At 37.7% G+C, this 24,827-nt stretch overlaps 1 protein-coding gene across 3 annotated transcripts in view; it reads left to right on the forward strand.

Annotated features, from left to right (window-relative positions):
- The window catches only part of NR2C2 (nuclear receptor subfamily 2 group C member 2), a 92,479-nt gene that overhangs the window by 41,119 nt on the left and 26,533 nt on the right, over positions 1–24,827 (forward strand). For all 3 annotated transcript variants that reach the window (XM_054595200.1, XM_054595198.1, XM_054595199.1), the window contains one exon: positions 12,793–12,903. In XM_054595200.1, coding sequence (XP_054451175.1) covers positions 12,832–12,903 — 72 coding nt within the window. In that variant the 5' untranslated portion in view covers positions 12,793–12,831. The remainder of the gene's footprint in view (positions 1–12,792; positions 12,904–24,827) is intronic.

A 24,827-nucleotide genomic window follows, 5' to 3' on the forward strand; every position in this document is an offset into this window, starting at 1 on the left:
TCCCACTGCTGCAACCCCCATAGGTTTTTACAGCCAGAGGTTTTGACGCTTTCTTTTCCCTCACTGGGACCATAGGCTACATGGTGTATCTCGCTCCTCAGATGTTCCTCCCAGTTTATGTGCATGCAAATGTGGGACTGCCCAGACTGCCAGCTGCCACCTGACCATGTATCATCTCCACCCCTCCTACCAGTCTGGATGAACGTTTCTTCTTTAACTCCTTGATTTTTGGACTTCCATACAGTTCAATTTTCTGGCAGTTCTGTTTATTTTTTCTTTGTAAATTTGTTGTCCTTCTTTTGGTTATGCGAGGAGGCAGTGCTGTCTGCCTACGCCTCCTTCTTGGCCGGAAGTGGTACTTCTCTCATTTTGCTAGTTGTTTCATATGTATCTTGTAGCTTTATTGTCCCACATGTTCTACATTCCTGTCTTTTGTGTTTAGTTGATTTTTTTTTGTAGTGAAATATTTAAAACTCTCTCATTTCCCTCTGTATGTATTCTAAAGCTGTGTTCTTTGAGGGAACTATGGTGAGTACATTTAGCATCCTAAAGTTATATCACTCTAGTTTCAATTTATTCCGTTTAACTTCAGTGACATACAAAAATTTTTCCCCTTTAGAGCCCCAGGCCCACCATTTTTGGTTGTTAGTCTCACAGAATTATATCTTTATACATTGTGTGCCCAAAATATAATATAATGATTCTTTTCAATGCATTTAGTCTACTAAATGATGTAGAAAACAAGATTTCAAATCAAAGCTATAATAATACTATCTTTCAAACTAACAGGTTTAAAAATTTTTTTTAACTGTATTAGTCTTCTAAATCATGAAAAAAAAACCCCAAAAAATACAATTCCAAACCACCATTAGAGTAATACTATATTCTATAATTGCCCATGTATTTCCCTTTATTAAGACCTTCATGTTTCCACTTGGCTTTGACTTACTGTCTATGGTCCTTTCATTTCATCTTGCAGGCCTGCCTTGAATATTTTTTTAAAAGGCCAGTCTAATGATCATGAACTTCCTGTACTGTTGTTTATCTGGGAAAGTCTTGATTTCTCCCTCATTTTCGCAGGTCAGTTTTGCAAAATATTGGATTCTTGATTGACGGTTTTTTTTTCCTTTAAGCACTTCCAATATGTCAGCTTATTATCTTCTGGCCTCCAAAATTTCTGATGAGAAATCTGTAAATATTCTAATTGAGGGTCACTTGTATGTTATAATTTGCTCCTCACTACTTTCTAGTTTCTCTCTTGTCTTTTGAGAGTTACACTATAGCTCTGGCTGGTGGCTCAGTTGTTTGGAGCATCGTCCCATATACCAAAAGGTTGTGGGTTCAATCCCCAGTCAGGGCGCATATGGGAGGCAGCCCGTCAATGTTTGTCTCACATCAGTGTGTCTCTATGTCCCTTCCTCTCTCTAAAATCAGTAAACATATCCTCAGGTGAGGATTAAAAGAAAGTAAGGTAGTCTGTGATGGGTCTTTCTTACCTGGACTTTATTGAGCTTCTTGGATGTTTTTACTCAGGTATTTTTTCAGATTTGGCAAGTTGTCAGCTATTTTTCAAATATCCTCTCTACCCCTTTCTTTCCTCTTCTTCTGGACTCCCACAGAGTATGTTTCTGCATGTGTTGGTGTCCTACAGGCCCCTTTTGGCTCTGGTCATTTTTCTTCAGTTTTTTTCTTTGTATTCTTGAAACTTGGTAATTTCCATTCTTCTATCTTCGAGTTTACAGATTGTTGCTGAAATCTGCCTTTAAATCCCTCTAGTGAACTTTTCATTTCAGTTATTTTATTTTCAGCTCTAGAATTTTGTTTTGTTTTCCTTCTAGGTTTCTACTGAAGTTTCTGTTTTGTTCATACATTATTTTCTGACTTTTCCAACATTTTTCCTTGAGTATCATGTAGACCGGGGGTGTCCAACTTTTTGGTGCCTCTAGGCCACACTGGAAGAAGAAGAATTGTCTTACACAAACACTAGAATAAGTTAATGCGATGGGCAAGATGGCGTAAAGTGAATTAAAGTCACACTGACCTCCTCCCAGGATCAATCTGGAATTAAAATGAAATTTTGAAAAAATCAAGAACAAACAACTCAACAATAGCAAGAGAGAAACCTTATAACCTCGGACACACAGATGAATCAGCTTTAGCACCACCTTAATGGTGAGGAGTGCAGTGGAGACTCGAGGAGGCTGGCTGAATGCCCATAGGGAGTACCACCAGAGGGATATTTAAACAGTCAGTTGGATCTCCCTGAGAAGAGGGAGTCTGAATCATAAATGGGGATCCCCAGCCTACAGCACCAGAGCCCAAGAAGCACACAAGATAACAGCCAGCTGCACAAAGCAGCAGTGTTGCTCTCTGCCAGAGATGGGTGGCTGGAGGTGCAGAGATCTGTTTAAAGGGCCAACGCATAAATTTTTATTTGCAGCCGCTTGCCCGGGGCTCTGGCAAATGCAGGAGCAAAGTGGGCTAGAGACGCCTGGGGAGAAACTGGGGAAGGAGGCTTTGGGGAGAAAACTGAGGGAATAGCTGGCAGGATCCTGGTGCTGACTCACCCTCCCCATATGACAGCAGCCATCATGCTCAGGCAGACCACTTCCCTGAGCAGCAGCAACATGAGAGGAAACACTAGCCCCACTCCCAGGATGGACTCTGCCCCACCCTGTGGTGCCTAAGCCTGATTGCTGAGTGCAGAATGACTTTATTAACAACTGAAGGAGACAGCCACAGACAGATCCCTGGAAGTCTCAAACAGACTGCCTAAGGTCAGACAGGAGGAACATCGGACATCAGCAGAGGCAGATCCAGAAAGAAAAAACAGCGAGAGCCAACATATAAGGCATCCAGAGAGCAGCAAGTTCAGAAGGTAAAGGAGACTGTACCACTGAATCTCACAGGTCTCCTACCGTAGAAGTTCATATTACAAAGTCAGGAAGTCAAGACAGATTAATATAAGAAGCAGAAGCAAAAAAGAAGAGTCTTGCAAATAATGGGAAGACAAAAATACACCCCCAATCGAAGTGAAAGGAGGAATCCCTAGAGAAAGAACTAAACTAAACAGAGGCAAGTAAACTATCAGATATTGTGTTCAAAACAGTGGTTCTAAGGAAGCTCAATGAGCTCAGAGAGAATTACAAAGAACTACAAGGAAACTACGATGAGCTTACTGCAAACTCTGTAAGCATGAAAAAGGACAGAGAAACTATCAGCAAGAGGCAAGAGGAAATGAAGAATACAATTTCTGAATTGAACACAGTAGAAGGAATCATAAACAGGCTAGATGAAGCAGAGGATCGAATCAATGAGCTGGATGACAAGGTGGAAAAAAGCTCCCAGAAAGAGCAAGAAAATGAAAAAAAGACTCAAAAAGAATGAAGAGGCGTTGAGGGAAATGCGGGACAACCTGAAATGTAATAATATCCATATAATAGGGATACCAGAAGGAGAAGAGGAACAAGGAATAGAGAACCTGTTTGAAAAAGTAATGGGGGAAAACCACCTAATTTGAGGAGAGAAAAAGTCACACAAGTCCAGGACGCCCAGAGGATCCCATTCAAGAGGACCCCAACGAGGCCCACTCCAAGACACATCATAATTAAATTATCAAAGACAAAGAGAGAATCTTAAAGGCAGAAAGGGAGAAACAGGTAGTAACATACAAGGGAGTCCCAATATGGCTAGCAGCTGACTTCTAATCAGAAACACAGCCTAGAAAGGAATGACAAGAAATATTCCAAGTAATGAAAAGCAAAGGCCTGCAACCAAGACTGCTCTACCAAGCAAGGCTCTCAATTAAAATGGAAAGTGAAATAAGGAGTTTCTCAGATAAAAGGCTAAAAGAATACGTCTCCATCAAACCAGCACTGTAATATATGCTGAAGGGACTACTTTAAGAAGATGAATAAAAAGAGTGAGAAAGAAACACAGGTACAAAGGGAAAAAATGAATAAGTATCTATGAATAATAACTTTAAATGTAATGGATTAAATGCTCAAATCAAAAGACATAGGGTAGCTGAATAGATTAGAAAACATAATCCACACATATACTGCCTACAAGAGACCCACCTCAGAACAAAGGACCTACACATACTAAAAGTAAAGAGATAGAAAAACATATTTCAAGCAAATGGACAGGGAGAAAAAGCAGGGGTAGCAATACTTATATCAGACAAAATGGATTTCAAAACAAAGGCCATAAAAAGAGACCCAGAAGGACACTTCATGATACTCAAAGGAAGAATCCATCAAGAAGACATAAACATAAACCTATGTGCACCCAACATAGGAGCACCCAAATATAAAAGGAAGATCTTGGAGGACTTCAAGAAAGATATAGACAGCAACACACGGAAAGTAGGGGATTTTAACACCCCACGGTCAGCAATGGATAGATCTTCCAAATAAAACATAAAAAAGGATATTGTGGAACTGAATGACACATTAGATCAAATGGACTTAACTGATATATATATAGAACCTTTCATCCCAAAGAAGCAAAATACACATTCTTTTCAAATGCACATAGAATATTTTCAAAGATAGACCATGTGATAGGACACAAAACAAACCTCAATAAATTCAAGAAAATTAAAATCATAACAAGCATTTTCTCGGGCCACAAGGGCTTCAGACTAGAAACCAACCTCAAGGAAAAAACTCAAAAACATTCAAACTCATGGAGAGTGAATTGCATGCTCTTAAACAATGAGTGAGTCAATATGAATGAGATCAACGAAGAAATCAAAAAGTTTCTGGAAACAAACAAAAACAAACACACAACAGTGCAAAACCTATTGGATACAGCGAAAGCAGTCCCATATGACAGGGAAGTTGATAGCAATACAGGCCTACCTAAAAAAGATTGAAATATTTCATATAAACAGCCTAATCCTATATCTTCAAGAACTGGAGAGACAACCACCACCACCAAAGCCCAGAGTGAATAAAAGGAAGGAAATAATCAAGATCAGAACAGAATTGAATGACATAGATACTAAAAGAATGATTCAAAGGATCAATAAATCCAGGAGCTGCTTCTTTGAACAGACAGACAAAATCGACAAGCCTTTAAGCAGACTCATCAAGGAAAAAAAGGAGCCGACCCAAATAAGTAATATCAGAAATGAAAGAGGAGAAATTGCAACTGATACCACAGAAATGCAAAGGATTGTAAGAAGTTACTATGAACAATTACATGCCAAGAAATTTGAAAACCTTGATGAAATGGACAAATTTCTAGAAAAATATCCCTTCCAGCACTGAATGAAGAAGAAGCAGAAAGCCAGAACAGACCAATAACAGCTGGTAAAATTGAAGCAGTAATCCAAAAACTCCCAGCACACGAAAGTCCTGGACCGGATGGTTTCACAGGAGAATTTTAGAAAACATTTAAGGAGGAGCTAACCCCTGTCCTTCTCAGACTATGCCAAAAACATCCAAGAAGAAGGAAGATTCCCAAACTCTTTTTATGAGGCCAGCATCATCCTAATCCCAAGCCCAGATAAAAACACAACAAAACTACAAGCCAATATCACTGATGAACATAAGCGCTAACATCCTCAACAAAATACTGGCAAACTGTGTCCAGCGATACATTAAAAAGATAACCACCATTTTCAAGTGGGATTCATCCCAGGGATTCAAGGATGGTTCAGTATTTGCAAATCAATAAACATAATACATTACATAAATAAAAGGAAAGACAAAAATCACATGATCATGTCAATAGATGCAGAAAAAGCATTTGATAAGGTACAGCATCTATTTATGATAAAAACAGTCAGTACAGTGGGAGTAAAAGTGCCATACCTCAAAGTAATAATGACCGCATATGAAAAACCTTACAGTGAACATACTCAACAGGCAAAAACTAAAAGTTTTCCCACTAAGATCGGGAAGAAGACAAGGTTGTCTGCATTCACCACTTCTTTTCGACATAGTATTGGAACTTCTTGCCACAGTATTCAGACAAGATAAAGAAATAAAAGGCATCCAAATTGAAAAGGAAAAAGTAAAACTGTCATTGTTTGCAGATGACATGATAGTGTACATAGAGAACACTAAAGACTCCACCAAAAAACTACTCAATCTAATAAGTGAATTTGGCAAAACAGCAGGACACAAAGTCAATATTCAGAAATCGAAGGCCTTTTTGTACACCAGCAATGAAATATCAGGAGCAGAAATCAGGAAAAAAAAAATCCCCTTTGCTATAGCAACAAGAAAAATAAAGTACCTAAGAATAAACTTAACCAAGGAGATAAAAGACCTATACTCAGAAAACTACACTACACTGAAGAAAGAAATTAAAGAAGACACAAATAAATGAAAGCATATTCTGTGTTCGTGGACTGGAAGAATTAACATCATCAGAATGTCCATACTACCCAAAGCAATTTATAGATTCAAAGCAATCCCTATTAAAATACCAATGACGTATTTCACAGATACAGAACAGACATTTCAAAAATTTATATGGGACTATAAATGACCCCGAATAGCTACAGCAATTTCGAGAAAGAACAAAGTAGGAGGGATAACAATACCTGACATCAAACTATATTACAAGGCCGCTATCATCAAAACAGTCTGGTACTGGCATAAGAACAGATACATAGATCAGTGGAACAGAATAGAGAGCCCAGAAATTCTGTCTCTGTGGTCAATTAATATTCCACAAAGGGGGCAGAAACATAAAATGGAGTAAAAATAGCCCCTTCAACAAATGGTATTGGGAGATTTGGACAGCTACATGCAAAAAAAGGAAACTCAACCACCAACTTACACCATACACAAAAATAAACTCAAGATGGATAAAAGACTTAAATATAAGTCGCGACATCATAAAAGTCCTAGAGGAGAACATAGGCACGAAAATTTCATATATTCCACGCAGCAATATTTTCACCGTTAATGTCCCCTAGAACAAGGGATGTAAAGGAAAGAGTAAACAAATGGAACTTCATCAAAATAAGAAGCTTCTGCTCGGCTAAAGAAAGCATCAGCAAAATGAAAAGGGAACCAACCATATGGGAAGATAATGTTGGTCAACGATACCTCAGACAAGGGTTTGATCTCCAAAATATATAAAGAACTCACACAACTCCACTCCAGGAAGACAAACAACCCAATTAAAAAATGGGCAAAGGACCTGAACAGACACATCTCCAAGGAGGAAATACACAGGGCCCAGAGACATACGAAAGAATGCTCAGTATCACTAGCCATCAGATAAATGCAAATTAAAACCAGAATGAGATAGCACTTCACACCAGTCAGAGTGGCCATCATAAATAAATCAAAAAACAAGTGCTGGCGAGGTTGTGGAGAAAAGTGAACCCTAATACACTGTGGGTGGGAATGCAGACTGGTGCAGCCACTGTGGAAAACAATTTGGAATTTCCTCAGAAAGCTAAAGATGGAACCGCATTTTGACCCAGTGATTCCACTGCTGGGATTATACCCTAAGAGTCCCAAAACACCAATTCAGAAGAACCTATGCACCCCAATGTTCAAAGCACAATTTACAATAGCCAAGTGCTGGAAGCAACCTAAATGTCCATCAATAAATAAGTGGATCGAAAAATTATGGTACATTTACACAATGGAATATTATGCAGCAGAAAAAAGGAATGAGCTATTACCCTCTGTGACAGCATGGATGGAACTGGAGAACATTATCCTAAGCAAAATAAGCCAGGGGTTGAAAGACAAATACCATATGATCTGACCTATAAGTGGAACCTAATCAACAAAACAAGCAAGAAAAATATAACCAGCAACATTGAAAGAAAAAACAAACTGACAGTAACAAGCGGGGAGGAGAGAGGGAGGGTAATAGGGAAAAGAAAGGGAAGGGCCAAATCAAGGAACATGTATAAAGGACCCATGGACAACACCAAAGTGGGGAAGGATTGAGCGTGGGAGGTGGGGTTGGGTGGAGCAGGGGAAGAGGGGGTCAGGAAAATGGAGAGAAATGTATTTGAACAATAAAAAAAAAATTAAGTAATGCCAGTAAAATATATACACAAACATTAACGAAAACTGATGAGCAAAAAAAAAAGGTCTGTGCATAATTTTGGTGATATCTGCCACCACAGACAAGCAAAAAAGTCCTCCCACAATAGCCCTAATTATGCAGCGGTCCTTTCGATAATCTTTTAAAATCATCAAACAGGTCCCAAGTAATCACTAATATAGAAAATGTATATATCTAAGTAATAAAACATCATTGATTTTTTTTTTACTTTGTTTATTATAAAAGTAAGAGGGCAACATAAAATTAGTGGGATGTTTGACATTGTATTTGAGAAACAGTGTGTTTGAGAAAATACCTAGCTTGATAGAATAGTTGCAATTCCCATCGAGTTCTCAAGGTGCTCATCAGATATTTTGGTTCTAGTTTTACTCTTAATGTGTTTTATTCTTGAAAGTAGTTGTTTGGAAATGTAGTGCTGCCAAATAGTGATGACATGAATAAGGCATGATTGTGAAGCAAGGGATATTTGTCTCTGGGAAGATAGGACCTATAAAAGTCCAGTACAGAGAAGTGTTCAAGTTTTTCTTTAAGTTGAATGTCAGATTGCAGCTCTATGCATTCCTTTTGAAAATTGGCTGGTAACATATTTATGTCAACTGACTATGGAGTTGCAAATATAACAAAATATTATTTTCCCAGAAATCTCAAATCTGTTTTCAAATTCTTGCATCAAATCGAAAAGCAAGGCTGCGTATTTTTCGCTGTTCACAAGACTATGTTTAGCCAATGTGTCAGAATGCATAAAATTGTTTGCCTTAATTTGAGTTTGCCGTAATTTCAGTTTCATTTGGAATGCTGTTATGGTTTGAAACATGGTATTGATAAGTGGGTTTTCATCTTGAAGACACATGTTTAACTCATTTAAATGAGCAGTTAAATCCACTAAAAATCCTAAATCTGTAAGCCAGTTTTCATTGTCAAGTTGCAACGGAAATTTGTTTTTGATACCATAAACGACAAGTTGCAAATCATAAAATCTTTTCAACATTTGGTCTTGACTTAGCCATCTTACTTCCAAAAAGTAAATCTATTCACCATTGTCAGCATCAGTACTGTTAAGGAATTCCTGGAATTGGCCATGATTCAATTTCTTGCCTCTTAAAAAATTCAGTCTTGATGATTTGCATGACATTCCATTTTTAAAGCTTTTGTGCATAAATTTTCTTGATGTACTATGCAATGATATTTCATCAAACAGGAGTTTTGGGTGGCAATTGCATCATCTTCTATTAATTTTACAAGTCCCTCTCTTACCTTACATCACCAGGGCACCAGATATGTTGACAATGGACAAAGAAAATATCTAACACATTTTTTACTGCTTCATATAAATTTCTTGATTTAGTTTTGTCTTTTCATGGCACTAAGGAAGCCATTTCTTCAGTGACATTATATTTGTCATCAATACCTCTTAATAAAAATGACAAGTTGAACTGTATCTGTAGCATCAGTGCTGTCATCCATCTCCTAAGCATAAAATTTGAAATTAGCAGATTTAGTCTCCAAATTTCTTCCAATAGATTTTCCAATTCCTTCAATTCACCTAGCTACAATCTGGTGAGACAAACTGATTTTAGAAATATGTCTCTTTTTTTTCAGGGCAAATTATATCTGCCACACTTTCTAAGCATTGCTTAATAAATTCACATCAGTAAACAGTTTTGATTTTTTTTTTTTTTTGCTATTAAATATGCTTCCTCATAACTAGCTTTTACAATGGAATCCACCCAATTTGTAACTTTTTAAAAAACTTTTTGTTGAGAAGACAGGCTTTTTTTCAGTTATGCTATTTTGTCCTTAAGACACAATCCTTCATACACACTGAACATGTTTTTGAATATAATGCCTTTTGAAATTATAGTCTTTGAAAACGTGCACAAGTTCCCTACAAATTAAGCAGAGTTCCTTACTGTTTGCCTCAGCAAAAAGTAGTCATCTGTTCGCTTTTCGTTGAACATTCTTCCTTCATCCATAAATTTTTCTTTTGGCGGATTCTTTTTCCTTTTGAGATGTTGTAGAAGCCATGCTGGGATTTAAAAAATAATAACAAATAAGGGACTTTATTTACTTTTATTATGAAAACTAATTGACAGGAAAATAGAAAGCAAGGTTTGGGCCCTTCCACAGCCCTCTCGGTTGCTGATGCAGGGCGGAGCAGAGGGCTGACTATAAAGCTTAGTGGTCAGTGTATGAGGCACCACCAAGGTGTGGAAGTACCTTTAATAATCAAATAAGAATGCTGACTTCTAAGTAACATAAAATGCCTAACATTGCAGTGTTAGTTTTGAAATATTATTGATAATTGCTTGCTAAGTCACCAAGAGCACTTATAAAACATCTGATGGTGACAATTCTACTGTCTGTGCTTGGAAGATACACTGGAAGCCACACATCACCATAAAACTGAAGCTGTGTATGTGTACAAATAGAGCATACATATATTTATTTTACATGACATTGCAACATGAAATCAGAAAAATGTCATAACGCTTTAAGTAAACTTACGATTTTGTGGACCGCATCCAGGTCATGGGTTGGACACCCCTGATTTAGACAGTTGTCTTAAAGTTTTCATCTAGTCGATCAGACATCGTATCTTTTTGTAAGGATAATTCTGTTGATTTATCTTTTTCTCTCTGAATGGGTCATAATTTCCTGTTGTGTTTTTTTTAGTAAACCTTGTGATTTTTAATTGTTGAAAACTGGACATTTCAGTTTAATAACGTGGTAACTCTGGAAACCAAAGTCTCTCCCTTTCCCAGGATTTGCTGGGCTTTGTTACTGTTGCTGTCGTTGTCAGCAGTCTCTGTGCCAAGGATCATCCTGGCATGAAAACTTAAGTCTTCTAAGGCCTTTTCAAACCTGTGTTTTTCCCTGGGCATGTGCAGTCACTCTCTCATTTTTCCTATATATGCAGTTGCTTTTGAATGTCCTGGTGTTTAATGTCTGGACCCCAGAAGAGGAAAAAGAGAAAAATGGGGGAAGTGTGGTTAAACAACCCCCTTCAGGTCCCCTGGAAATCACTTCAGCCAAAGATGAAGGACTTTCCACAATAGGGGGGAGTTCCACAACAATCATTACCTCCTCCTTTTCTGTACTTCTGTGATTAGAAGCAGCTGTCAGCAGTTGGAGCACAGATCCCCAATATCAGGAGGACAAGGGTCCTTTTTGCCCACCTTGGGCTCCCACAGGCTGTGTGCAGACTGCTGCAGGAACATAATGGATAGCTGCTACTCTTTTGAGAGCTGAAATTGACCAGAATTAACTTCAATTTATTGTCCAGGTCTACTCTTTATCAGGTAGAGAACTTCTAGTCATAGTTGAATGTTTTTACCATGGAAAGGTGTTGGATTTGTCAAATGCTTTTTCTGTATCCAGTGAGATGATCATGTGACTTGTCCTCTTATTCTTTTAATGTAGTGTATTATATTTTTTGATTCATGTTGAACCAACTTTGCATTCCTAGACAAATCCCACTTAGTCATGGTGTATAATCCTTTGTATGATTCTATACTAGGTTTGATAGTGTTTTGTTGAGGATTGTTCCACCTATATTCACAACAAATATTGGTCTGTAGTCTTTTTTGTAATATTTTAGTCTGGCTTTGGTACCAGGTATTATGGACCTCATAGAATGAATTGGAAAATGTTCCCTCCTTTTTTGTGGGGGGAAGAGTTTGTAAAGCATTGATTGGTTCATGGTATATTTTTTTCAAGGAAAAGTATCTGCTCACTTTAGGTGCCCAGGTGACCTCTCAGGACCTTGAGCCTTGCTTTGGTGGGTACTGACTAAATTCCAGATTCTTGCATTACTAATGGGCTTTTCCCAGCCCTGTCCCAGTGGGGCTGGGAGGTTACCAGAACTCTTTCACAAATATTAATCCCAGTAGTTTTCAGTGTAATCTGGTTCAGTTTGCCATCTCCTAGAGTGTTGTTAGACGATTCCTTCTGGAAGCTGTCATCTAAGAGGAGTATTTTATAGCTGATTTTGGAGAATCAGAACCATTAGAAAGAGCTATTTTACAATTTTATTTTGTGCCATCTTATATCAGTATCTCATTGATTCCTTTGTCATGTTAGGTCCATACTCTAGAACACTAGTTTATCACTCCATTAAAGCCACTGTGAGTCCTGGTTGGGTGTGACTCAGTTGGTTGGAGCATCTTCCTGTACACTGAAAGGCTGTGAGTTTGGTTCCTGGCCAGGGCACATACCTAGGTTGCAGGTTTGATCCCTGGTTGAGGTGCATATGGAAGGCAACCAGTGTTTCTCTTTGCATAGATGTCCTCTCCTTGCCTTCCCCCACACCCCCACCGTTTCTTCCTCTCCCTCTCCCCCTCTTCCTCCCTCTTTCCCTCACTTCCTCTCTTCCTCTCTCTTAAAGCAATGAAAACATGTCCTGGTGTGAGGATAATAATAATAATGCTGCCACTGTGAAAATGAAAGTTGTAGCTCATTCTCCCTCTCAGGAGCATGCCTCTACCTTTCCTTTCCCCCTGTCTTCTTCCACAGTGTGTTACCTTTACCCTTCTCTCTCCTAAGCTCCAAGGGCCTTCTTTTGCCTTTGTAATTTGTTTCCTGAGCCCACTTCTTTCATCACTTGCATTTTCTACCTCTGCGACTTTCTAAATAAACTTTCTCTTATAGCTGGGGGGAAAAAATGTGAAAGACGTGGTCCTCTGGCCACCACTGGGCATCTTTCTGAGCCCCCTTGTGATCCATCCCACTTTTCGCCCACAGGTACCACGTACACAGACTTCTCGGCCGGAATCTCCAGGGATGACCAGCCCCTCCCCACGCATCCAGATAATCTCCACCGACTCTGCGGTAGCCTCACCTCAGCGTATTCAGGTACCTGCACCAGTCCCACTTAGTTCTACACATAGACACCTGCCTAAGGGTTTCACTAAGGAGTTGGGCATTGGGCATCAAGTATAATACAATTTTATTCTTTAAAGAATAAACGAAGAAAAAGTTTACATTTATTGAATTAACTTTTCAAATTTATTTACTTATTTTTAGAGAGGGGAAGGGAGGGGGAGAGAGGGAAGGAGAGAAACATTGATGTGAGAGACAAACATTGATCAGTTGCCTCTCACATGCGCCCCATCCAGGGACTGAATCCACAACCCAGGCATGGCCTTTACTGGAAATCCAACCAGTGACCTTTTGCTTTTCAAGACAATGCCCAACCAACTGAGCCATACTGATCAGGGCTTGAATTAACTTTTATTACAAAAGTCTAAACTATTTTTTCAAACTATTGGAATGAAGTTCCATTTTATTACTTAGGTGCATCCAAACTGAGAGGCAATATGTCCTAGTGGTTAGGAGTATGGACTCCCACTTGAAGTCAAAACCAGTGCCTCACTCTATAGCTTTTTTGACCCTGGATGATTAATTTTTCAATGTCTCACTTGTTTCATTTAGAAAATGTACATAATAATTACCTCATAATGTTATTGTGTGCAGTCAATGATATACTGCTTATAAAGTGCTTAGAACAGTGCCTGACACGTATTAATGTTTAGTATGTACTAACTGTCTACATATAATAACTATTACTACCAGTATTGTTGTTGTTATTAACTAACCAGTATTCCCTTATGGGAAGGTAGTCTTCCCCAGGGCTCTGAACCTGCCTCTGGCCCACTGAACAAAGAGAAGGTACAGGTATTGAAAGTAGGATTAACAAACTCACATTAAAGATTCATAGTTATCTCAAAAGGGTGAAACAAAAAAAGAAAAAGATGAATGGCAGGAAAAAAAAACGTTAGTTACATAACATGAGTTTGAGAGAATACCCGGATGGACAGGTTTTTAAGTGAATAAGTAAAAAGATTGCTTTTATTTACAGTTTATTTCAAGCTCACTACAAGAGTAACTAGATAATTTCTATTGTGTTGGCTCACTTTTGAGAATGATTTTATGGACTGTATTATAAACTAAACGTAGACAAGTTCTAAGTGAAATAAGTTAATTTTATTCCCATTATGTCTGTCTTACATGATATTTTATAAATACTGGAGTTCATATACTTGTTATTTTAACTTTATACCAAGTAGGAAACACATATCTAAGTGTTTGGAAATTCAGAAGTAATGGCCTGACATTAATGTTTTACTATTCACCAGAACTAGGAATTTCATATAACTAAATTATTTTTTTCTCTTTTACTTGTTCTTACTTACTGAGGGTGACTTCAAAATGGGTCCTTTATAGTTTTATGTAGTAGGTGTTAGGATCCTGCCTACGTTATTCTTCTGATTGGGAAAGGAGCTAACTGCATGTAATTATGGCTGTTATATCATGGTATCACATCCATCTGAGGGCAGATGAGAACATAGACAGTTTCCCCAGGACACTCAGTCAGTAGCTAGTGTATATTTCAAGAGAGTACGCATTTCCCCTGTATTTGTATAAGTAAAATTTTTATGTTTTTCTAAGGGTGTTTTAGCATCTCATTCCATACAGTAAGACTATTTCCACTGCCTGGTACTCTGCCCATGGTGACATGCTTTCATGGCTGGAATGCAGTAAGTTCATGTAGACTAAATCCTTGGCATTGAGTTTTCAGTCCCTCTAGAGAAGATAACCCATTAGCATGAGTTTTTTGTAGAGTAAATATATCCCTGGCCAGGTGCTCGGTTGGTTGGGGTATCATCCTGTGCACCAAAAGGTTGCAGGTTCCATCCCCAGATGGAGAACATACAGATAGCAGCCAATCAGTGTTTCTGTCTCACATTGATGTTTCTCTCTCCTTTTCTTTCTCTCTAAAATCAATAAACATATCCTCTGGTGAGGAATTTTTTTAAAAATAATAATAAAATAAAGTGTATATATAGTAAATATAGGGCACATCAACTGAATGCATTTCAAATTTTGGTTTTTTTAAAGGAAAGTTAAGTTTATAGGATCATTGTAGATTCTTGATGTTGGTGCTGATGGCTTTGATGAAGTTTTCATTTCTAGCCCTGACTTCAGTGTTGATTCTCCCATGCCCTGACGCCTGGGAGGAGAACTAAGTACAATGTTTGAATAAATAACAGTGCTTGGAACCCAAATAGTAGCTTCTGTGACAAGGTTGGGAGGGAAAGCTTGCACAATAAGGATGACAGGTTATGCAACATTTAGGAACTTTAACTCTGAATGGAACAGACTTAGGATGAAATCTTGTCTCCACTCAGCTATGTGACCGTGGGGAAAGTTTCCATGATCCGTATGTGTAGCTGTAAAATAACAACAAAAGTAGTGACTATTTTATAGAATTTTTTGTGGATTAAATGAGGTAATTCTTTTAATCATGTAAAAAGCAAACCAATAAATGTTAGCAACTGAGTTATGATTTTTGTTTTATTTTTATATAATTTCAGACTTATGGAAAAATAGTACATGGAAGTCCATTACACCCTTTTCCCAGATTCTCCAATTCTGAGTGTGTGTTATGTATATATTTTCTGAATCTTTTGAGAATTACAAACATCACTCATCTTTGCCCTGGATACTTTAGTTACTTATAAGAACAGTGGCATTCTCTTAAATAATCACAGTTCAGTTATCAAAATTAGGAAACTTAATATTGAAACATACCATTATCTAATCTGTAGTCCATAAGCAAAAATGTCATCAGTTTTCCCAGTTAAGTCCTTTATAACTATATTTTCCCATTTCAGGATTTATATTACTGTTTTTAATAATGATAATAATGAAGGTGTGACAAGACCAACATATCTAGCTTATGCAGGCCAGTGGAAGGTGAGCTGAAACAGACTTGTGTTCATCAGTACTGTGTTATCCTGATGGCTGTGAAAGGGCTTTAAGGCCATGTGGGAAGGGTGGCAGTCCTCAGAGTAGGGTAGGAAGCCTTGTGGCTGGGGTTGAGAGCCTTTGTTTTGGGGGGATACAGAGATCTAGGGCATGGGGGTTAGGGGATCAAGAGCCATAGTATAGTACCATATGTCTGAGGATGAAGCTTAATCTAAGCCATTGAATCACATAAATCTCACAGGTTTTGATCATATGTACATCTTTCCAGACCAGTGTTATTCAAATTGTGTTCTTTATTGCTTCCCAGGTTACACAGACATTAGGTTCCAATTTTTTTTAAGTGATTATAATAGATAAAAAGAAAAACACACTTGAACATGTCATGTACCAGATTTGACACTCTGGAGATCACCAGTGTACTCACTTTTACTGCAGTGTTTATTCTCTTTGGGGCAGACCTTGGTATAAAGCTTCTCTTGCCACCTTTGTGTATTTAAGGTTTTCCTGAGACATTCCTTTATACTCCCTATTTCAGGTTTGTGTTTTTCAGGAGCACATTATTGTACTCATTGTTTGACCTAAGGAAATGTTTGAATTTGAGCTTTTAAAATACATTTATGTTATAAAATACTTCTTTTATCTATTATATATTGAGGTTTCACATTTTACTAGAATGGTCGTCTGCTGTTTATATACTTTTAAAATTTTTGCAGTCTTTATTTACAGTCCCTTTTGGAAGTCATCTTGGGCTCTTATAGCACCCTCCTTTGTCTACCTCTCCCCTCCACCAGCTTGTCATTGTTATACATCCCTTCTTTGAGCTGCCAGAACCTGTTCTCTGTCATTTCCATGTCCACAACCACCCGATGTTTCCTGTCTCACTCTGATGTTCTCTTGGCCCCTCTCAGGTACGAATAGGAGCTGTTGCTTGTTTGTAGGTGTTGAATGAGTGATAAGTGCATGCCATAACAAAATCACACCAAACACGGTACAGAATAAAAGATAAGTTGTCTTTCCTCCTCTTCCCCAGGTGTCTCCTAAGAGGCAACCTCTGTTACTATATTACTTAGTTGTTATTTCAGAGCTAGGCTCTCCATATGCACCCACAAACACATGTATAAATACATAGAGCATATTTTTAAACATGTGTCAACATTCTGCTCACTCTTCTGCACCTTACTCTTTTCTTAATGTCTTTTGAAGGTGGTTTCATGTGATACATGTAGAGCTTCCTTTTCCTCTTGAGTGATAGTTTGATGTTCCATTTCATGAATGCTACAATGAATAACCTGCTTTATTTAGCACAAGTGAGAGTATTTCTGTACGATTGATTTTTTGAAGTAGGATTGCTGGGATAAAGGACATGTCCATGTGTAAATTTCTTTTTTACTGAGGTATATAGCCCCCACTTCACATCATCAATAGGCTCTGCAACTTTAGGTGAAAGAATATGTAATGAAACCAATTTTACCACAAGCTAATTGATATAAACAAGAGTTAAATTCCTACAGCATCTCATCAACATTGTAAGGAAACACCATTGAATATTGTTGAAGGAGACACTAAATGACATGTGCAACATAATGGTTCAATATTTGTATGTATTGGATGATCACCACAATAAATCTAGTTACCATTCATCGCCATATATAGGTATGTTTTTTTTCTTGCAATGAGAACTTTTAATATCCACTCTCTTAGCACCTTTCAAATAAACAACACAGTATTACTAACTATAGTCACTGTGCTGTGCATTACATTCCTATGACTTCTTTTTCTGTAACTGCAAGCTTGTACCTTTTGACCTCCTTCACCCATTGCACTCACCTCCCAACCCCTGCTAGTGGCAGTCACCATCATGTGCTCTGTACCTATGAGTTTGTGGGGGTTTTGTTTGTTTTGTGTTGTTTCTAAGATTCCTCGTGTGAATGAGAGTATGCAGTATTTGGGCATTTTTAAGAATATGAATTCTTCCAATTTATGAGAATGAAATATCTTTCTACTTATGTGTATCTTCAGTTTCTTTTATTAATGTCTTACAGTTTTCAGTATACAGGTCTTAACCTCCTTGGTTATATTTATTTCTAGCTATTTTTTTTCTTTTTTTGATGAAATTGTAAATGGGATTGTTTTCTTAGTTTCTCTTTCTGAGTTAGTCATTAGTATGTATAGAAACGTGACAGATTTTTGTGTATTGATTCTTTATCCTGCAACTTTACTAAATTTGTTAATTCTAACTGTTTTTTGGTGGGGTTTTTAGGGTTTTCTGTGATGTCATCTACAGATAGTGACAGTTTTACTTCTTCCTTTCCGATTTAGATGCCTTTAATTTTTTTTTCCTTGCCTAATTGCACTGACTAGGACTTCGAATACCATGTGGAATAAAAATGAGAAGAGTAGATAGGTAGGCCTCCTTGTCTTGTTCCTGACCTTAAAGGGAAAGCTTTCAGCTTTTCACCATTGAGTATAACATTAGCTGTGTGTCCATTTGTAATTCTGACAGTTGTTGCCAGAGTGCCTTCCTAAGAGGTTTTACCAACTTCTGCTAGTCTGATAGGAGAGTATTTCTTTCCCCATACTCTTAACAGTATATTGTGCTATATATGCTTTTTAATCCTTTTTAGTTTGCTAGGTGAAATGATATATCATTGCGATATATAAATTTTGCATTTCTCTTATTCTGTTTTTGAATATCCAAGCTGATACTCAAATTTTATATAATTATAAATGAGAAAGTTCTGTTTTCCCTGTACCCTTACCCATTTACTTTTCAACCAATAGAATTTTTAAAAATTATGTCTTAATTTTATTTTGATTATCTTATTAAATAGACTTTATGACCCTGGGGTAAATACATATATTAAAATACTAGGCTTTTTCAGAACCACTGCTCTCAAACATCCAGATTAGTCAGTCAGCCAAACTATCTGTTTTATAGGACAATTCATATTCCTAAAACTTACAGGAAATAATTCTAAGCTAACTTTTATGGTATTGACTGTTATTTCTTTCCTGTACCTTTTCTGCTGGACTGTTCAGTTTTGGAATTCCTCAGGATTCCATTCTGGATCTACTTTTTCCTCACTGTATTTTATCTAGCTGAGCCCATGGCTTTAAATGTCATTCATTCTATGCCATTGACTCCCAAATGGATACGTATGGCTCAGACCTCTGTTGTGAGCTCCACTGTTTTTTTTTTTTAAGATTTTATTAAATTATTTTTAGACAGAGGGGAAGGCAGGGAATGAGAGGGACGTGCAAGAGAAACATCAATTGGTTGCCTCTTGCATGCCCCCAAGTGGGGACCTCACCCACAACCCAAGCATGTGCCCTGACTGGAATTGAACTGGCAACCTTTCTGTTCACAGGCCAGCACTCAATCCACTGAGCCACACCAGCCAGGGCTAGTTCAAAATATTTTAAATTTTTCCATAAGACTTTTTCTTTGACCCATGTGTTATTGAAAAGTGTGTTGTTTAATTTCTAAATATTTGGTGATTTTTCTAGCTGTCTGTTTTTTTAAGCTGTATTTCATAGCCCAGAATGTGATGTCTTAGTGAATGTTTCATTCAAGCTTGAGAAGAATGTGTATTCTGTTATTGTTAGATAGATTATTTTATAATTGTCAGTGATACCAAGTTGACCAAGAATGCTATTCAGGTCAACTAAATCCTTATTTTCGGCCTTCTTGATTTATTATTATATCTTTTGGGGGAATTGACCCATTTATCATTATGTAATGTCCCTCTTTATTCCTGATATTTTCCTTGTTCTGAAGTGTATTTTGTCTTTAAATTAATTTAGGTACTCCAGCTGTCTTTTGATTAGTGTTAACCTGGTATCTTTCTTCATCCCTTTACTTTTAACCTTCCTGTGTCAAGGATTTCCTATTGACAATTTATAGTTGATTCTACTTCTTTATCCAAATGACAATCCCTGTCTTTTAATTGGTATATGTAAACCATTCACATTTAAAGTGATTTTGGATATACTTAATATCAACCATGTGTTACTGTTTTCTTTTGTTGCCAGGGGCTTCTTTTTCTGCATTCTGTGGTTTTGATTAAGTTACTGAATCTTTTATTTCTTCTGTTAGTGTATCAAATATACTTTACAGATGTTTTTGTTGCCCTGGAGTTTACAATATACTTTTTTCTAACTAACCTAAGTCTACCTTCAAATAACACTATTCTGTTTCACATACAATGCAGATACCTTAAGAACAGGATTCCCAATTCCTCCCTCCTCTTCTTTGTGACATTTCTGTCATTCTTTTCACTTACCACTTGCTATAATTACCCAGTGCATTGGTACTGTTATTAACTTAATTTAAGCAATTATTTTTATCAGTTAAGAAGAAAAGTAAAACTTTTATTTTACCTTTTTATTTTAACTTTTAAGATCTCAATTCAGGAGGAATGGAGACAAACTTTTTTTTTTTTTTTAAGATTTTATTTATTTACTGGGAGGGAGGGAGAAGGAGAGGAAGAGGAACAGCAATGTGTTAGAGAAATATTGATTGGTTGCCTTTTGCAGGCCCCCAGCTGGGGATCTGACTCTCTGACCAGGAACTGAACCTGGTGACCTTCTGGTTCGCAGGCAGAGACTCAATCTGCTGAGCCACACCAGCCAGGGCAAACTTCTTACATCTTTATGACAGGAGTAGTTTGAAATGGGAGCAAGTGACCATCTAGTTAGGCTCTTTCTCTCCTGCAGGACTGGAGGAGATAAGGGAATTATCTCTCTTCAAGTTTGCATTTTAAAAAGATGGCTCTCAGTCCTTGAAAAACATTCCTGAGTTGTGAGACTGACAGAAGGATCATCTAACCATTATGAAGATATACTTATGTATGAAAATGACTGAGAAAATAGTTCTGAAAAGAAAGGGAGAGGGGAGAAGTCTCTTCCCTTATTTTCAACAGGGAATATTAAGCCTCTTATCTTTCATTTGTATTTGGCCGTAGAAACAGGATATGCCTAGATACAGTTTTTCACCATTTATCCTGCTTGATATCTGAGCTTCATGGATCTATGGTTTCATGGTCTTGTCATTAATTTTGTAAAGTTCTCAGTGATTATTCAAATATTTCTTCTTTGTTCTCCCTCTGGTATTCCAATTATGCATATGTTATATTATGACATTGTCCCATAGTTCTTGGATATTGTTTTTTCTTTCTTTTTTTTTTTTTTCTTTTTTCCCTTTGCACCTCAGTTAGGGAAGTTTCTATTGACCTATCTTCAGGCTCACTGATTCTTTCTTTGGTTGTATCTAGTGTACTGGTTAACCATCAAAGTATCCTTCATTTCTGTTAGTGTTTTGGATTTCTAGCATTTTCTACTTTCTGAGAATTTCCATCTCTGTTTACATTTCTCATCTATTCTTATGTGTTGTTGACTTTTTTTTTTTTCCCTTTAAAAACCTTGTCATTGTAATCATGGTTATTTTAAATTCCTTGTCTCATAATTCCAACATTTGTGTCATATCTGAGTCTGGTTCTGATGCTTATTTTGTCTCTTCAGGCTGTTTTTCTTGCCTTTTGGCAAGCGTTGTAAATTTTTGTTGAGGCCGGATAGCATCATCTGTATGTATTAGGTATTAGGAACTGAGGTAAAGCATCTAGTGTGAGAATTTGTGTTAATCTGACTGGGGGTTGAGCTGTGTTTAAACATTTGCTGTAGCGGTAGGTGCCAGAGGCTTCAAATTCATCCAGTGTCTTTGTTTTTGCAGGTCTCAGACTTTGCATCACTTCTCTCCAGATTTCAGAATGGAGTTTGTTTTGCATACTCAACTCTTTAATGAGCCCAAGGAAAGTCATTGATTTTCAATTTGTCTGCCCCTTTTGTGTTGGATGGCTGAAGTGATGACTTCCTGGCTCTTTACATGTTGAAGTTGAAACCTGAAGTTTACTTTGAGCTCCAAGCTTAATATGTCTAGTAGTTTACTTCACATATCTACATGGACATCTTATACTTAGCACGCCAAAACCAGACTTCTGAATTCCTGCCAAGCCTTGCCTCTCCACCACCCCATTCCTCAAGCTAGAAACCGGATAGTCATTCCTGATTCTTCATTCTCCAATCCTCACTTCTCCACCCACCTGCACATGCTGTTGCTTTTCCCTCAAGCATGTGTCTCAAAGTGATCCTCTTCTCCCTAGACAGAGCCACCACCTTAAGCCCTCTGGTGGCATCCCAACAGTTCCTCAGCCTCTACTTATTTTGTTCTTTTTTTCATCCAACCTCTGGGAGGATGTGTTTAAAATCTAAAGCATTTCCCCTTCCTTACTTAAACCTCTGAATTTTTATTTATTTATTTATTTATTTATTTAGAAAATACTCTTTTGTGTTATTCAGGGAAGAAAGCTATGTCAAATTACTTATCCACCTAAACTTTGTAGGGATTGAATTAGGGGGGGTAAATGGTGAAGTTACTTGTTTGATCATTCCCTATGAGCAACACTATTCATGTGAGTTTAAAGATCAAGCATATCTTTAAACATATTTCTTTTACTTTTTAATTATATTTGCTATTGTTCTTTGTTACACTCTAACATACTCTGACTTGTAATGATCTGACAAATTTTATATATATTCACATACACTTGTATACACATGTATGTGGTGTATATATGTGTGTGTGTGTAAATTGTGTAAGATAGATATAAAATAGTATAAGAAACTTGAAGACCTGGTTTTAGGAAGGGACATTTCCTTGAGTAGCTCTCATTGTACTTTTTTTTTAGTGTATTGATTTGAGAGAGAGAGGCACTCATCGATTTGCTGTTCCACTTATCTGTGTGTTCATTGGTTGATTCTTGTATGTGCCCAGACCATGGATTAAACCCACAATCTAAGTGTTTTGGGACAATGCTCTAACCAACTGAGCTACCTGGCCAGGGCACTCTCATTGTACTTCGAATGAAATCCAAACTCCCAGTAGGGTCAGCCCATATGCCTCTCTAGGTTCCTTGGGTCATTCTTCATTGCCCTTGGGCCTAAGATCGGTTCTAAGAGTTCCTTCCTCTTAGGGCTTTCTATATGCCAGAACATTTCCTGTTACTTGGAACAGTTTCTCCTAAACCTTTACCTAGTTCCCTTCTGTTCAGCATTGAATCTTGTTTTAAATGCCACTTCCTCACAAAGGCCTTCCCTGACCTCTCTTTCTAAAGTTAAGTGTCAGTGTTATTTTCTCTTACCCTAACCTGATCTTTTCCCTCATGATATGTATCATAAACTGAAGTTGTTAACTAGTTGGTCTGTTTACTTTTTTTTTTTTTGCCAGTCTTTTCTGCTCAAATAAAAGCTTCATGAGAGCAGGAGCCATTTCCATAATGACTATAATCTAGCAAAGCACTTGACACAGAGTAGACCCCTGTAAGTATTTGAGAAGTAAATGAAAGCACAAGTGAGCCACAGTAGAAAGTTTTGATTTTCCTACTGGGAGAGGGAGACTCTATGAGCTGGAAAAGACTAAGACAAGACTTCCCAATTGAGGAGAGAAGTATGTAGGAGCTTAGAGGGAGGAAATACTTTTATCAAGGTCCTTTTATGTTCTGGGCAGTGTACCAAGTACTTTCGTACATATCATATCATTTCACTTTCCTAGTAATCCTTTTTTTATAGATACACAGAGGCTCAGAAGGCTCATATAACTGCTCCATGCTGACACAATTGGGAAGCAATAGAGCAAGTATTTTATCTGCAGCTCTAGCTGCAAAGCCCTATCTCAGAATCACAAACTGAAGTGTTTACAGGACCAGGTGGCCAAGGTAGGGATTGGGAGGAACCAGAAATCCTGTGATCTAAAGAGGCAGCTACAGCCAGCCAGCCAGTGCCATGGGGAAACGTGGGCCTGCAATGGCCATAGCTTCCAAATTGTCAAGGGACTTGTAGATCTGATTTTTATGGAAAATATTCTCTTTTTAGATGTTGGCAGCCAATTTTTTTTAACATTTTAAACTTTGGGAAGTCCAAATATTCAGTGGCTGGTTTTTGCCTTCAGTCAGTCCATTTGTAGGCTCTTCTTTACAACAGAAATGATGAGCCCACCCTATTTGGAACAGAGTCTAGAGGAGAGTCACAGTGTGTCAGGTCACATTGAAGTCCCTTTGGAGCAGAACCAGTACGGGCCTTGGGCTTGTAGAATAGTCAGCTCTGCTTTAGTGTGACATAGGTATTTCTAAAATTTTCCACATTTTTCAGAATTGTGCAGTGGAAACCACAGGGCTTATGCAAATCTCTGCCTCTGTCACCACATGGTCTTCTTAAAAGGACACCAGTCATTATATTTAGGACCCACTGTAATAATGAGTCTGGATACATCCTCTTAATTTGATCATTTCTTTGTCCCATTAATCAGGAGTCCACCTGCTCATGTTTGTTAGGAACGTTTTGGTTTCCCTAATGGTCACCTTAGGGTTTCCACGTGGGTATTTGGGGAGTTTTTTTTCTGCTTACATTTTTAGTTTTTTCATAGAGGTGATTTCTCTGGATGGAAAAATGGAAATGTCTTGTGAGGGAAGAACAAACAAAAAGACCTTTAAATGTAAATAATGCATTGAACTCAGGTGAGCCTGAATCTTTGAAGAAATAAAGAAAATAATGTGGGCTTTTGGGTATGTTATATGTACAGGCACCAAGAGCAACTGTCCCAGTCTCGACCCAGTCAGTCCCCACCATCCACCTCCTGCACAGCCCTGTACTTCGCTTGCCTCAACCAAGAGGACTAGGGATGGCAGAAAAGGAAGTGACATGCCAGTTACCGTGGGTATGCTGGTACAACGTGCATTATCTCTGAACACTCCAAGGGCAAAGGACTTACTATACTCTCCTTCCCTTGGTTGTAGTTGGTAATTAGGAAGACCCCTCTGAATCACATGACTATTTCATTTTTCAACAGGGAAAATAGGAAGGAAATAAGAACTGAAAAAGGCAGACAGTTGACTCAGATCTTAATGTGATGAGGACCTTACAAAGGCTATTGTCCTTACTCTTAACTAAGGCAGGAG

This window comes from Pteronotus mesoamericanus, unplaced genomic scaffold, assembly GCF_021234165.1.
Source record: "Pteronotus mesoamericanus isolate MK-2021 breed Mesoamerican mustached bat unplaced genomic scaffold, CSHL_Meso_final scaffold_54, whole genome shotgun sequence".
Lineage (NCBI taxonomy): Eukaryota > Metazoa > Chordata > Mammalia > Chiroptera > Mormoopidae > Pteronotus > Pteronotus mesoamericanus.